Source organism: Vipera ursinii, assembly GCF_947247035.1.
Source record: "Vipera ursinii genome assembly, chromosome: 1".
Lineage (NCBI taxonomy): Eukaryota > Metazoa > Chordata > Lepidosauria > Squamata > Viperidae > Vipera > Vipera ursinii.
The window spans coordinates 49,996,182-50,011,514 of NC_139512.1; the positions used below are offsets into that span (position 1 = coordinate 49,996,182).

A 15,333-nucleotide genomic window follows, 5' to 3' on the forward strand; every position below is an offset into this window, starting at 1 on the left:
ATGTTTTCTGCTGCCTCCCATTTCCCGCCTTTAGATGGGTGGAAAACGCCTCTCCGTCGCTGGAGCTGGGCTGCAGGAGGCTTGTGGCATCGAGAAGTTGCCTCGGCCCCCCAGTCTCAACGCGCTGACTTCGCCGCGGTGAACAGCAAAGTCGACTTCTACGTTGTGTGGTCTCTGCGCGAGCCGCCCCGCCAGCTGAGTAGGTGAGGTCTCCGGCCTGCGCGCGTTACCCCGCGCCTAGAAGAAGAGCTGGGAAGGCAACGTTAGGCTGTTGCTATACATCAGGGGTCTTCAAACTTGGCCCTTTTATGACTTGTGGACTTCAACTCCCAGAATTCCTCAGCCAGCGAAGCTGGCTGAGGAATTCTGGGAGTTGAAGTCCACAAGTCATAAAAGGGCCAAGTTTGAAGACCCCTGCTATACATACATAGAAAGCTCAAACAACCGAGTTGCCTTTGCATTGTTGGCAATTGATTTATGCTGAGTGTTCCACATTTTTTAAAACAGTTCCGGTAACTAGGCCTTTCATTACTTACTCTCTTGATACCCAACGATGTTGGATTCAAATTTTAAATGCAGTTTTGGTCGCCACGATATATATAAAAAAAAAAGATGTTGAGACGCTAGAAAGAGGGGAGAGAAAAGCCACAAAGATGATGAGGGGACTGGAGGCCCAAACATAAAGAACGGTTGCAGGAATTGGGTATTTTAATGAAAAGAAGAACTAGGAGTGACATGTTAGCAGTGTTCCAGTTTCTCAGGGGCTGCCATAAAGAAGTGGGGGGTGGAGGTCAAGCTATTCTCCAAAGCACCTGAGGGCAGGACAAGAAGCAACGGATGGAAACTAATTCAAGGAGAGAAGCAGGGCTTTTTTTTCTCATAGAACGGCACCTTTTTTGGATAGAACCTTGTAGGGTAGGCAAGGCAAGTTGTATGACGTGTGTGAGTTCCGGCACCTTTTTCTTTGACAAAAAAAGCACTGGAGAGAAGCAACCTAGAACTAAGGAGAAATTTCCTAACAGTTAGAACAATTAATCAGTGGAACAACCTGCCTCCAGAAGTTGTGGGTGTTCCAACAATGGAGGTTTTTAAGAAGAGATTGGCGAACCATTTGTCTGAAATGATTTGGGGATTTTGTTTGAGCAGGGCGCTGGACCAGAAGACCTCCAAGGCAGCAGCCCCCCAACCTTTTGGGCACCAGGGTCCAGTTCAGTGGAGAGAGTTTTTTCTGCAGACTGGAGGGGGCGTGGTTTTGCATGCTGCCTGTATCCCATGGATGGGGTTTCATTTGTTTGCGTGGCCGGTTTCTGACATGCCGCAGCCTGGTGCCAATCCACGGACCAGGGGTTGGGGGCCCCTGCTCCAAGGTCCCTTCCAATTCTGCTATTCTGTTATTCAAATAACCTATTAAGTAAGAGTGTGGTTCATTTGCTTCAATGTGGAGCATGAATGGTTTATCCAATAATTTAGGGTTAACCTGAGAAACCTCTGATGAGTTCAGTAAGTCAACCTGATTTTAAAACATTGCTTCAAAGACAAAAGTAAGCATAGTTATACATTTACCTGCACAGAGTTTTCCCACAGTCTCAGCACACATTCTATATTATTAACTTAATTTTCTCTAGTGATTCTGCAAGCTTGTTGTGAAATACTTTACGAATTTCTAAAGAAAGGTCCATTACTATTACTACCATTACTATTTTATAAAAGCAATGTTTTTGGGAGAAGAGAGTTGACTCCTTTTTGCTGCTATACAGAGGTGAAGTTTTACATCTGAATATCTGGAAGCTATTAGATGTTCAGAGCAGCCAGAAAAGCAGTAGAGACTCTTCTACTAAAACTTGCCTTCCAGCTTTGGAAGCAGCTGTTCAATTTACTCAGTTCAACTGTTCAGTTCAACTTTTTCTCAAATTTGGGAATCGGCAACACAAGGGATTCTTACAAACGGAATCAGTAGAAAAATTGGCTTTGTCACATTAACTTCTGAAATGTTATCAAATGCTTTTGTTGACCTTCTTAACTAAAAAATAAGCTTTGCTTACATCTTACCACTTCATTCTTCAGTTTCCCCAGCTATTTCCCTCTCTGTCTCTTCCAAAGTAATGTTTATATTCTATCCCCTCTAAGCAATTGTCATCGGAAATGCTTCCAGACTCGCTTGCCGCTTCCGTTGCCAAAACAGTTTGTGATCTTCGGGTTGGGTGACTGGAGCCATTATTCTCAGAAAGCTAGCATTACTGTGGATGTACTAATAAATCCAGATATTAAGCCACAAAGGATTGGCAAGCTGGGATCCGAAACAAGGTAAATTCCATTTGGGACCCTTCCATTTGGGTCCTAGGTTTCAGCTTGGGCCTAAAATAGCATTGGTCATACTTTGGGAACCTCTGATGGGAACAGTACATCCATCTTTGCTTTACCTGATCTCTTGGTAACCTTCAATATCATCCACTTAGGTTTAATTCAAGGTTTTGATCTTTAAAGCCCTACATGGCATGTCTCATCTGTTCTGAGTGCTCTTTGTTTTTGATTCCTATTTTAATTTTGTGCACTTTACAAAGTCACATGTATGATATAGTGCTTTATGGATTCAATAAATAAATCTTAGATCCATGTATCTTATGTTTGTTTGAGCAGATGTTTGGTTTGGGAAGGCGACTGGAGAGTTGACATTCTCATGGCTTCATTTAAGCAGGCAGAGAATGGCAATCCTATTAAACTTCTTCTGACTGTCAAGGAAGAGGTAAGTAGACTTTATGTACTGATGTCTTGTTTATATGTTTCCTAGTGGCACTTGATCCTTGTAAATTTATTTAAATTTTTTACCATGTTTTTTAAAAAAAATAAAATTGTCTCCAACTTGCATTGTTTTCATCAGTGATATGATCAATTATCTGCTATGCTAAAAGCTTTACCTGTTATTCATTACGTGAAAGCTAGTAGGTCTACTCTTTAAACTCATTCCGATTTTAATGGTTCATTTCATGAATCCTAATCTATATTAGGATTGCTAAAATGTGAATGTGCTGTAATCAAAATAGCTATTTCCTGGAATCACTTTATGGTGGCAATCATCCAGGAGTAAAAGTACCAAGATAGAATGCCACTGACAGCAAGATGAAGATCTACACCATCGTCAGTACTGTAGTACTGGGGTTCTCAGATGAAGAAGTTGAGAGAAGGCAGTCTTATAGGTGTCCAGTACCTGTTTTCTCCAGCACCCAGGCCCATTTTTAATGGTTAGCTAGATAGTTCAGAGATAATGCTTAGCTGGAACCACAATCATGCCTCTATGTCAATGTTTCTCAAACCTGGCAACTTTAAGAATTTTGGGAGTTTAAGTCCATGAATCTTAAAGTTGATAAACACTGTCTTATGAAAACCAGAAATACAATGTAATAATATAATGTAAGGTCAGCTGCTTCAGCCATTAATGATCCAAATCATTAGTACTTTATTAAGAACTGATCTTATGTTCACTAGCAATATGAACAGATAAGATGATGCTGGCTGCAGTACCTTGGGGTTGAGGAACAGACTCAATAAGGTCTAATTTCCTCTCCTTTTATTCAGTCCATGCCTCTTCTTTTTAGCAACAAACACCACTTCTCCTTTGTACATCACATGTTGGTAAAGTTGTAGCTGGTGTTCTCATATTTGCATCACTTTCTTAACTGTTCTATAGCACCTCTATTTAATATTTCGGGAACCAAAAACCAATCAGTCACCTCTTCTCCTTGAAGGCAAGCTCCAAAGATTGGAGGAACTCTGTATGATAGATTTTATATATCAGAGACCTATAATTACCTTATTTATGTCTATTAAATAAATACATCTGAGATTAAGTAAAAGTGGAGATTTAAAGTAGAGTGGCTGTATCAGAAAACAAGCTACCTGATTTGGTGATGGAGAAGCTTCTTTTTCAACAGCCAAAAGTCTTCTCTGTCTCCCTGAGTTGGATTGGTGGATGTGTTTCCAAATCAAGGTGGCTCCAAGCTTAAAGCACGATTTCTTAACATCTGTTGATCTTGCAGCCCTGTTCTTTGTGCTTCCAGTTTCCTGTCTATAAAAAAAGGAAAGACATTTTTAAGCCACACTTGATTTATAGTACAGTATAGTATAGATAAGGGACGCGGTGGCTCAGTGGGTTAGGACGCTGAGCTTGTCGATCAGATGGTCGGCTGTTTGGCGGGTTGAATCCCAAGTGCCGCGTAGCAGAGTAAGCGCCTGTTACTCCTCCCAGCTTCTGCCAACCTAGCAGTTTGAAAACATGTAAAAATGCAAGTAGAAAAATAGGGACCATTACGGTGGGAAGGTAACAGCGTTCCGTGCCCCTTTGGCGTCTATTCATGCCGGTCACATGACCACGGAGACGTCCTCGGACAAGCGCTGGCTCTTCGGCTTTGAAACAGAGATAAGCACCGGCCCCTAAAGTCGGAAACGACTAGCACGCATGTGCGGGGGAACCTTTACCTTTATAGTATAGATGTGGCTATGCACTTTTCATGGCAGGAAATGTTACTTACTTTTTGATTTCCAGCTCTGACTGGATGGTGGGGCTGAAGAAGCTTCTTGAACGAGAAGCGAAACGTCTTCAAAGAAAAACAAGAAAGTCCAGTTGCCTCTTGAAAAAGCACCTTTGGGACTCACTTATGAACATTCCTTGTCATATAAAAGAGAACATGATAATAAGGTTTTCAAGTGTGCCTGCTCTCATTAAGACGCTTGTTTTTAAATATAGAAAATTTCAGAGAGTAATATCCTGGCATTGATAGTCTGAAACCGTATTTTACAGAATTCTGTTATTTTGGCCTGTATAATACATACAGTGGTTTCAGTTTATGGAAAGTTGTTCAAAGTCTTAGAGCCTACAGTAATTTTAGAAAATTAATGTCACAAGATGCTTCATTCTATGTGTACCTACTAAATCAGACAAAACATACATCCTCCCTCCCAGAGGGGCTGGCTGGATCTTGCTGGAATATTCAGAAACCTAGTTTATGGAGTATTTTTTTTTAATAAGGCTATTTATAGGGCCTGGATAATTTCTGATGTAATTCTACCTAGTTTTCTGATGGGCAGGATAGAAATCAGAGTTCAGCAATGTGCCATAAAGAACCTGTGCCCGAAAAGAACTACTCCCCACCAATGGAAAAGCTACTGATGCTACCTGCTCCTACAGAGCTGCAGGCTAAGAAGATAACTTGTCTATCTCACCCTACTCAATTAAATAAAGCCAGAAGGACTCTGTTTGAAGTCTCGGCAACCCACAGACAAGATGAATCTGAAGGTAAAAGGTCTTCAGTTACCTGTTTGCAAAACTAAATAGCCTTATTGCCATAGCATTCCATCGTCCAGTTTTGACTCACAATAATACCTTGTGAACTAGGTTTGGCTGGGCAAGAGTGACCCACCTTAGATTGCTCAGTGATCTTTCATGGCTGAAATTGCATTATCTTTTCCAAGATGTTACATTGGGTATCACCATGGAAGAATTTATTTGTGCACCCTTCTAATTCATGGTACAGGTAGAGCGATGGTTCGTGTGTTTAGTATAAATAATAATAACTCAGTACTCTGTGTCAAAAACTATGGATATAAAGCTATTAAATTTATGCTAAATTATCTTGAATGTGCATTCTAAAACACATAAATTTAAAGTCTGGTAATACTGGCATAAGAGACAGCTTGGTCCAGGTCAGAATTTCTTGATTTTGGCAACTTTAAGATGTATGGACTTCATCTCCCCAAATTCCTCAGCCACACATTTTAAAGTTGCCAAAGTTGAGAAATGCAAGTGGTTAAAGTGCTGGAGAAGAAGCAGTTAGAACAAAATTCTAGTTTTGCCAGGACCAGTCATTCAATCTCAGTTCAAGTGAAGGAGGAAAGCAATGTCAATTATTTGTGAAAAGGATGCCTGGAAAACTGCATGGATTTATCTGTACAGTCTCTAGGCACCAAGTCTGACTGGGAGTGCATGTGAGTGGAACCCTGCCATACTCAGCATCAGAAAAATGGGGGTGTACTGTTAGTATTAAGATGCTTTTAGACTAAAAATCAATTCTGTGAATTTTCTCTGCAGATTTGGAGGTTAAAGAGTTGCAAGGTAAAGATGGTTTTTAAAAATTCTTTTTATTTAACTTTGCTTGGTGTATCTAGATCAGCAGTTCTTAGTTGTGTTTAATATCCACCTTGTGTGAGTAATTAATATTATTTCTAGATGAGAAAGTAAAGGTCTCCTGTTTGTCATTTTGTTGTACTCTGTCCTTTCTTCAGGAGGAAGAATAGTAGAAAAATAATTAAAACATTAAACTGCTGATGTTTTACCACTCAGGGGCAACAAAGATACAACACACAAGGATAGTCTTTTAAGTCAATAATTTAAACTTGCACTCATTTATTTTTTTAAAATATATTTTATTAATTTTTACAATAACAATCTTTAGTGCTTAGTGGATAATGTGTTGTCTGGGTTCATATATTTAAAAACAATAATTATTTTCTGTAATTGATCAATATGTTAGATGATAATATATTTCCTTGATCCTCTCTTCTTCCAGTAATATTCTCCTTTTATCTACATTAAACAAATATAATTCTTAATACTTTCAATAGATACAGATTTGGATATAAACATTTTTCTAGTATTTGTACATATAACAATAACATCAACATATAACATCTTTTCCATCAGCTTATGTTTCAATTGTATTTATAGAAGTCATCTTATTACCGTATATACTTGAGTATAAGCCGACTCGAGTATAAGCCGAGACCCCTAATTTTACCCCAAAAAACTGGAAAAAGTTATTGACTCGAGTATAAGCCGAGTATAAGTATAAGCTTGGCCCCTTCTTAGCAACATATCTATATTCTGTGCCACGATGAGCCGCTCGTTGACTCGTTGACAGCATCCCGGAGCTGGCTCGGCCGCGGTTCGCAGGGTCCACTCATCAGGCTGCCAGGCTTCCTGGCAGCACATCCCGCAGGGAAGGTCTGCTAGGGAGGCGGCAGTCAAGCGTTGTTTCCCTCCTCGTGCGTGTGTGTGTGTGAGACCTGCGGGAACGGCTGGTAGAGGTGGCGGCAGTCCGGCGTTTCCCCCCCTCATGCATGCGTGCGTGTGTCAGACCCGCGGGAATGTCTGGTAAGGAAGCGGCGTCCCCCCCTCCTGTGTGTCGGGCCCAAGGGGCTTGACACACAGAGAAACGCAAATGCCGGACTGCCGCCACCTTTGCTAGCCATTCCTGCAGGTCTGACACACACACACACACACACACACACACACACACGAGGGGGAGAAACAACGCTGGACTGCCGCCACCTCTGCCAGCCCTGCAAGCCTCTGCCGCCCCGGGGCGGCAGAGGCTTGCAGGGGTGGCGGCAGTCCAGCGTTGTTTCTCCCCCTCGTGTGTGTGTGTGTGTCAGACCCACGGGAATGGCTGGTAGTGAAGCGGCATTCCGGCATTCCCCCCCTTCCTGTGTGTCGGGCCCACGGGGCTTGACACACAGAGAAACGCAAATGCCAGACTGCCGCCACCTTTACTAGCCATTCCTGCGGGTCTGACACACACACACACACACACACACACACACACACACACACACACTCATTTATTACAGGACTTTCAGAAAGTTTAAAAGAATTACCGTAGTTGTGTTCTGGGATGCCAAGGACTACCTATAGAAAGACACTAGATATACTTAGGAATTTGTATTTTTGTTTTTTTGGAATATTAAATTTTAATATATAATTAAATAACATATAAATAACAAAATAATTAAACACTAATAATAGAAATACAGTAACCCAAAATATCAATGATGTATCTCTCTGATAAAACCTAAAAATGAAACTTACATCGATGGCTCCAGAATGAATCCTGAAAAGCCCTCAGGGAAAGCCAGGTCTTTTCAGTTTTTTGAAAGACCGTAAGAATTGGGACCATCAACCTTGTGTGTCAGGAAATAGGAAGGGAGCTTCTACTCCTTCCGGCCCCCTCATGTTGCATCTCCTGATAAGTGGAGTCCCTGGGCAGGTATTTTTTGACTGACTGGATCAGCTGGCAGATTGATAAAAGTTATCTCTTTTATGGAAGAACAATGATTTGATATTGATATTTCAGTAAGAATGAGGCCATTTCATACAGTGTTAATTATGATAGTGTCTATCATGCACTAAGCTTATAGGAATAGGCTCTCCTGAATTATTCTTTCACAATGAAATGGTTTCTGCGGCCTGGTTCTGTTGACTGACTCTACTTCTACTGGTTGTCTTTAGCATGTCCGAGTGCTCGATGGTGTCACGCTATGTGCCTCTGTGACACAGATACAGCAGTTCTGATTGGCGGTGAAGGATCTAATCAACAATTTTGCAAAGATGTTCTCTGGAAACTGGAGATTGGTGAGATAGTTCTGTGCTTCTAATATTGATATGCCTTGTCTGCAAGCCATGGGAAGAAAACATTCCAGATCTTCTAATTTGTAGGGACCATTAGCTGTCGTACAATTTGAGTTTAAAGTTACTGGAATCAACTTCCATTGAATAACATTGGGGGATGCCTTAGGCTTAAGGAAAATGTCTCTGAATTTCACAAATACAAGATTATGCGTCTTCTCTGTTTACTTTATATCTTCTAATTCACAGATAATGACTTTTGGTTCCCTATGGATTTCCCAACACAAAATTCCATACCACAGTGTTCCCGCGGTCACAGTGCCACTTATGACCCAGACACCAAGCGCATCTACATATTTGGGGGCATAAAAGAGGGGAGACGCTACAACAGCATCTATGTTTTGGATACAACATCTTGGAAATGGCTTCATGTTTTTGTGAGTAGAAACCAAACATTGGGCACTGTAGAAGTGTAGCTTCAACTTGCTTTTTGTGTGCCTATTTTTTGTTTTTTGCAATTTTCTTATTCTCTTTTGTAAGAAATAAGAGTTCAAATACAATGGCAAAAAGTGGACTAATTCATGTAGGAGACAGAAAACGGGAGTAAATAGAGCAGGTGAGATTTTTCTGGTAGATTGCAGTTAGAAACTGGATGGATGCTATCCAGTAATGCCATTGAGAGAAGGAGAGCCCCCACTGCTGCGGATACTAAGTCAGATTTGCCTGCTGACTTGGGTTGTGATGTGGTTTTTCTTTCTTCTCTCAGGCTAAAGGGAACGTGCCCACTCTGGCCTTTCACAGTGCAACTGTCTATCGCAAGGAATTATTTGTCTTTGGAGGAGCTTTCCCTAAAATGTTGTCCTTGGAGATGGGCGCCTGCAGTAATGCGCTTTTTATTTTCAACCCTGACTATGAGATTTGGTACCAACCTATTGTGGAGGGGGAGAAGCCACTGCCAAGGCTGGGGTGAGGCATCTCGTCTTGAACTCAGAGGAATCTGAAATAGGCAAGATTTATTTCCTTGGTCTTTTTCTGCGCTAAAAAGTGAAGCAGCGGGTTTTTTTTGTGCACTTTTTATTTTAGCTAGAAGTGAATGTTTCTTTTTTCATACTATTGTATGATATTCCTTTGATAAGTTCAAAATCACATGGAGAGAGCCTTGGATAAACCTATCATTTGAGTTTTTCTATGGAACTCATTTTAAGGAATGGTATGCATTTATGTACTTACGCTGATTTCTTCTTTGTAGCCATTGTATTTTTCTATCCTAGTCATTATTACTTAACACTGCAAAGCAGTTATATCTCTTAGCAGTAGCAGAAGAAAGGATTTTAAGTAAGATCCATTTATCATGACTGGCAAGACACTTCCACTCATAATGGAACATTTGTGACTTCCATGGCCTTTCTCTGTAGGCATTCTTTTAGATCATATTTCACACTGATACTCAACAGCTTTGTTGGTGCTTCCATTTATAAATTAAGAAATCTCAGAAAACGAAAATGGGATCAATGATACAATAAACACCATTGTGGACTCTTGAGTATGCTAGTTAATGCCATTCCCACTATCAGATTATCCTTCTGATAGTTTGTGTCCTTGATTTTTATTTTAAATAAATATTCAAGAATCAAGAATATAAAATATTGGTTACTTGATGCATTTGTCCCGTCAAGGCGTCAAACAATAATGTATGAACAAGATTTCTATCTAGTATGTTTGAGTTTTTATGTTCTCTGCCCTTATCTCAAAGTCATTCAGCTACTTTGTTGAAGAACAAATTAGTCATATTCGGAGGCCAGAGGACTTCTACATACCTGAATGACACACACATCCTTGATCTAGGTAAGAAGGGCACAATGTTTGCCTTCTTAAATGTCACCAGGATTTGGACAATGTAAAGAGCCCACCTTTATAGGCAGCTCAATTTGATGAGAACGAAAGATTATCCTGAAATGGAACCTGACAACTCATGAAGAAAACTCACTGAACAGTAAATGGGAGTAATTTCACTTCATGGGAAAGGCAGTAATAAAGTTCTGACAATAGCACTTGTAGGTCTTGTAACAGGACTGATGACTTGGATAATGAAATAAAACTGTATCCTTGGACTATAAATCCTTTAAAGAAAGGAAACTATGGCAACAAAAACAAAAAGGTGTTGCAGTACTTAATTGCAGTTTTTGTAGAACAGAATAATTTGGTTGCTAGATGATGTATCAATGCATTTCTATGCCCATTTCATTTTTGTTATTGCTCTGATACAATGGAGTCTAATCTATGCAAATAGGCACTTCAGCTTGGTCTTTTTGAAGTGCTACAAAAAGCACTGAGACAGTTTTGTGTGTGTGTGTGTGTGTGTGTGTGGGTCCAAAACATCTTCTAATTATTTTATCTCATATTTTTAGGTTTTATGGAGTATAAAGCAGTTCCATCTCTCTCTGGACAGCCTTCTCCTCGCAGGTTTGCTCATGGTGTTATATGTGCTCTCTTGCATTAACTGCTGTGCTAGCAAATAAGTTAGAAACAGCTACTTTTTAATCAAATTTATATGGCTGCCCATCTTGGCATCTCTGGGTTAGATAAAGGAATGAACTTTAAAATTACTCTTTAGAAGTTTGTCAATTTGTAAGCAAACTCAGTCCTGAAGCATTTATTATGAAACTTTGCAGGTCCTAATATTCTATTCATGCTGGTAAAGGATGCTGATATAAATATGGCTAGTATGGCTAGAAGGAAATTTAGATACTTAAAAGTCTTAAATCTATCCCTCTATACAATTTGAGAACCTCACTAGACCCAGGCCTTTACCACTTCATCTCCTACTGCCCCCCTGCTTCTGTAAGGGAGATGGCCGGTTAAGAAATATGAAATATAAATGAATAAAATAAACAATTGTTTTGTGGAAGATCTGCAGGTAGTCCTCAAATTGTGACCATTTATTTAATGACCATTAGAATTTACAGTGGGGCTCAAAAAAATCGCAACCAGTTATGACAGTTGCAGCATCCCTGCGTTCATGTGTTCAGAATTCGGGTGGTCAGCAAAAAGGCTGGTATTTATGACAATTGCAGCATCCTGGGTGGGAGGGGAGTTGTCACATAATTGCCATTTGGTACCTTCCCAGGGGACTTCCGACAAGGAAAATCAATGGAGGAAGCTAGATTCACTTAACAACGATTCTCTTAATGACTGCTGCAAAAATAATTGTAAAAATCAGGCGTAACTCACTTAATGACTGCATCACTTAGCAAGTTTCTTCCCAGTTGTGATTGTAAGTCAAGAACTACCTATACTCCAGTCTAATACGCTTTTTCATATAAAAGGTTAGAGTAGGGTTTTCCAAATAGTATATTTGGGGAAAAATAAGGCACTGGGCATATCTGTCTAGAAAAGATTCCCAGGCATGGGAAGTAAATCTGATACAGGTTACTTACAACAGTTTATTTAGTGACCATTCAAAGTTACAACAGCACAAAAAAAGGTGACTTATGACTGTTTTTCACACTACTTGTTGCAGCACCCCATAATCACATCAACAAAGTTCAGACATTTGGCAATTGACTTGATATTTATGACTGTTGCAGTGTCCTGAGATCATATGATCCTCTCTTGTGACCTTCTGACAAGCAAAGTCAATGGGAAAGCCAGATTCGCTTAACAACCGTGTTACTAACGACAGCAGTGATTCACTTAACAACTGTGTCAAAAAAGGTCATAAAATGGGGCAAAACTCATTTAACAAATGTCTCACAAACAGAAATTTTGGGCTCAATTATGGTCGTAAATAAAGGACTACCTATACTTTTGTGTTGAAGGCTAATTAGAAGTGGCTAATTTTCGGATGATCTATTTGGCTTCTAGTTTCCATGCTGCTATCCAAATCTCTGATCAAAAAATGTTGATAAGTGGTGGCTGTAATGTCAGAGCAGCTTTTCAGGATGCCTTTATCTTCCATTTAGGTAAGTTATAAAAGCCTACCATAAATAAAACTGCCTCTTAGCCCTAGAAAACATTTGCCAGGACTCATCATTTTCTTTTCATTGCAGATACCTTGACTTGGAGTGCAATTAAGCATAGTGATCTTTGCGCTGTGCCCCGGGCAGGCCACACACTGCTCAATTTAACTTCCACTAACCTGACTAACATGAATAAGAAGACTCAGAGCAAACACAACATGTGCACAGTGCTTGTCTTTGGAGGTTCAGACCATGCTGGCAAGTTTTATAACAGTACAAACAAATTCCAGCTTGATTTTCAAAACTAAGTAAGTGTCTGCTAAGAGTCCACCTGAATTGTTTTGACTCCATGGCAAGATCAAGACCCAGAAGAGCAGAAACTGGACATCAGAATAATAAAAATGAATTGATAACTTATGTCAAAAAGCACAGGGCTGTTGAAGCTTTACCAGAGATTGCTTTAAGGTTTGATTTCTTAGATCAGCGTTTCTCAAACTTTAAGATATGTGGGCTGGGACCTGAAATTCTGGGAGCTGAAATTCACACCTATTAAGGTTATCAAGACTGAGAAACTGTCTTAGATCTTACTCTGAATTCAAAGTGTGTCACAAAGATGTCAGCCCCTGCCTTTATTTTTAACATGGAAAGGTGTGAGGGAGGTGGACACTTCTCACTTTGCTGTCATTATCTGAGTTATTTTTGTTTTTAACCCCTACAGCTTTATCTGTGATGGCAGTTAATGTCTTAGCTGAATTCAGTAGCTCAGCATCTTCACATTTTAGCTTGTCAGCAGTTGAGAGGGCAAAGGAGGAGAGGCAGCACCACCAAAATAAATATTTTGGAGAAGGCTTAGTGCTTCCATGGAAAGATTGATCAATGATATTTTAATATTGCTGTGAAATATATTGGTCTGGATTTCCCAATGTGTTTTTATACATTTGGTTTGTTCCTGTTGTCTCCTCCTAACCCATTTTGTTTATCTTTTTTCTTCATGCCAAATCTAATAAAGCAAGCATAAGTATTTGAACTTGGATATATAGATCTTGGCCATTGGTATGAAGATAAATATCTTCTCAACATCTTAGAAACAATCATTTTGAAGCTTCTATATGCCTTCTGCAGATCATAGGATTTTGTTTGAGGTGCATAGCTCTTTAGCAATCTGTGTGCTTTTTTTCCTGGAAAATCTACAATCCCTGTGAGGATTAGAAAACTTCTAGGTCCTGCCAATTTCTTGCATGAACTTCTGTTGTTAGAACTTACTATACTAAAGGATAAGTTCCCTAACTTTCAATATTTCTGAAATGCTGGTATATGCTGGCTAATGAACGGGCAACTTATGGCTCTAAAGCAACTCCAACTGCATCATCAAATTTTGCCAAAAAGCAGTGATACCGTTTGCTGCTGCTTAGGTAACACATAAAAGCTGTTGTGGAAGTTCTTAAATAGTCCTTAGCAAAAAGGAGATATGCACTGAACAACATGCTATTAGACTAAAAGCTGGCAAACGTTTGACATGTGACTATTCTTTTTCAGGCCCAAACACTATTTGCTTGCCAGTATCTAGAACTTTTTCAAGTTCTTTAACTTTGTATATGGTCTAATTATAGATTAGTACCTTTGCTATTTACACAAAGCAATGCTGCTTTTTTTTGAACTTCACAAGAAAAACCCACAAACACTTATCTTTTGATCTGCTTCATGATTGCATTACAATTGTCACACATGATCAAAAATGTATTTTACTGCAGCTATGTACTCTACAATTGCACTCTTTTTTTTAGTCTTAGATTTGCCACTCTTCCTCATGAAACCCTCAAGTTTTTTCCAGAAAATCTTAGAAAAAGGAGAGTCCCATTTAATTTTGGATCAGTTTCCCTCACAGTAAAACAAGCAGTTGAAGAACTTTAGGATCTTAGTTCTGGAGGTGTATCTGGCTGCCGGGAAGGATGGCTGCTTTGAAATGCTTCCAATTCTAGGAGAGCTCTGTTGATTCTGCTTATTGTAGGGTACGGAGTCAGATCCACTTTAAATCTGGTAAGAGAAAATTAAGCATTAAATACATCTGTGTTACTGTAAGGCCAAGCCATTTTGTTTAAGATACATTTAAGTCAATAGGAAGCAAAACAAAGATCTGTTACAATCTGTTCACAAGAACGTATTTTGATTGAGTGATAAATAGCAATTAGAAGAAAAGTGAAGAGATCAATGAAAGGAGACAAGTACTCCAGCCCCTTCCTTTATTTGTATAATTGAAATATCTATTATATGAATACAAGAAAAACAGGAATGTTTTCAAAATACTGCAGAAAAAGAACAGATAAGTATTCCTTTCACACCTCCTAAAGCAGGGGTGTCAAACTCACATTTCACTGAGGGCCGCATCAGCATTGCGGTTGCCCTCAAGGGGTCGGGTGGGTATGGCCAGGGTGGGCGTGGCTAGAGTGCGTATGGCCTACTGGGTGGGCGTGGCCAGCTCTACATCGTTCGCATCAAGGGTGCCTATGGGGGCCTGGGCAGGAGTGGGACAGATCTGAGGGTCTCTGGCAGAAGGAGGGTCTCTGGGCCAGGGCCAAGGCAGTGGGGGCCGTTCCCTCACTGTTTCCAGGATGGCTTCGCGGGCCACATGAAACCACTTCGCGGGCTGGATCCAGCCCCCGGGCCTTGTGTTTGACATGTCTGTCCTAAAGGGTAATAATCTATCTCCTGAGAGTTAGAAAGAGCAACAAAGGCAAAAAGGAGCTCCTACTTTAATATACTCAATTTATCTCTTTCCAAATTTCTGTAACTGAAGTCCTTTTTCCTTTGCAATAAATCTGACGAATAAGACTTTGAGAATCTAGCCATCTTCCTTGTAACTGTTGTTAGTGGCTTAACATTCTGGGTTTACAAAAATTCAGGCGGTGAAAAAAAAGACGGGCAGAACTGGAAGAGAAACTGAATAAACTTTGGACAGAAGCGGGATAAAAAGAAGACCGA

General features: G+C 40.0%; 2 protein-coding genes across 3 annotated transcripts in view; one reads left to right on the top strand and one right to left on the bottom strand.

Annotated features, from left to right (window-relative positions):
• LOC310635308 (uncharacterized protein) lies at nt 1-12,360 on the top strand (the record flags this gene model as incomplete). The annotated part of the gene is made up of 10 exons (XM_083354116.1): nt 1-203; nt 2,128-2,304; nt 2,638-2,743; nt 5,083-5,290; nt 6,083-6,106; nt 8,279-8,832; nt 9,162-9,401; nt 10,149-10,240; nt 10,804-10,858; nt 12,260-12,360. The coding sequence occupies 6 exons, from the start codon at nt 1-3 to the stop codon at nt 8,422-8,424; spliced, it is 864 nt and encodes a 287-aa protein (XP_083210242.1). The 3' UTR covers nt 8,425-8,832; nt 9,162-9,401; nt 10,149-10,240; nt 10,804-10,858; nt 12,260-12,360.
• Nucleotides 11,369-15,333, bottom strand: part of GSTZ1 (glutathione S-transferase zeta 1) — a 26,084-nt gene continuing 22,119 nt past the window's right edge. For both annotated transcript variants that reach the window (XM_083379611.1, XM_083379612.1), the window contains exon 9: nt 11,369-14,388. In XM_083379611.1, the coding sequence (XP_083235737.1) occupies nt 14,262-14,388 (127 nt within the window). In that variant the 3' untranslated portion in view covers nt 11,369-14,261. The remainder of the gene's footprint in view (nt 14,389-15,333) is intronic.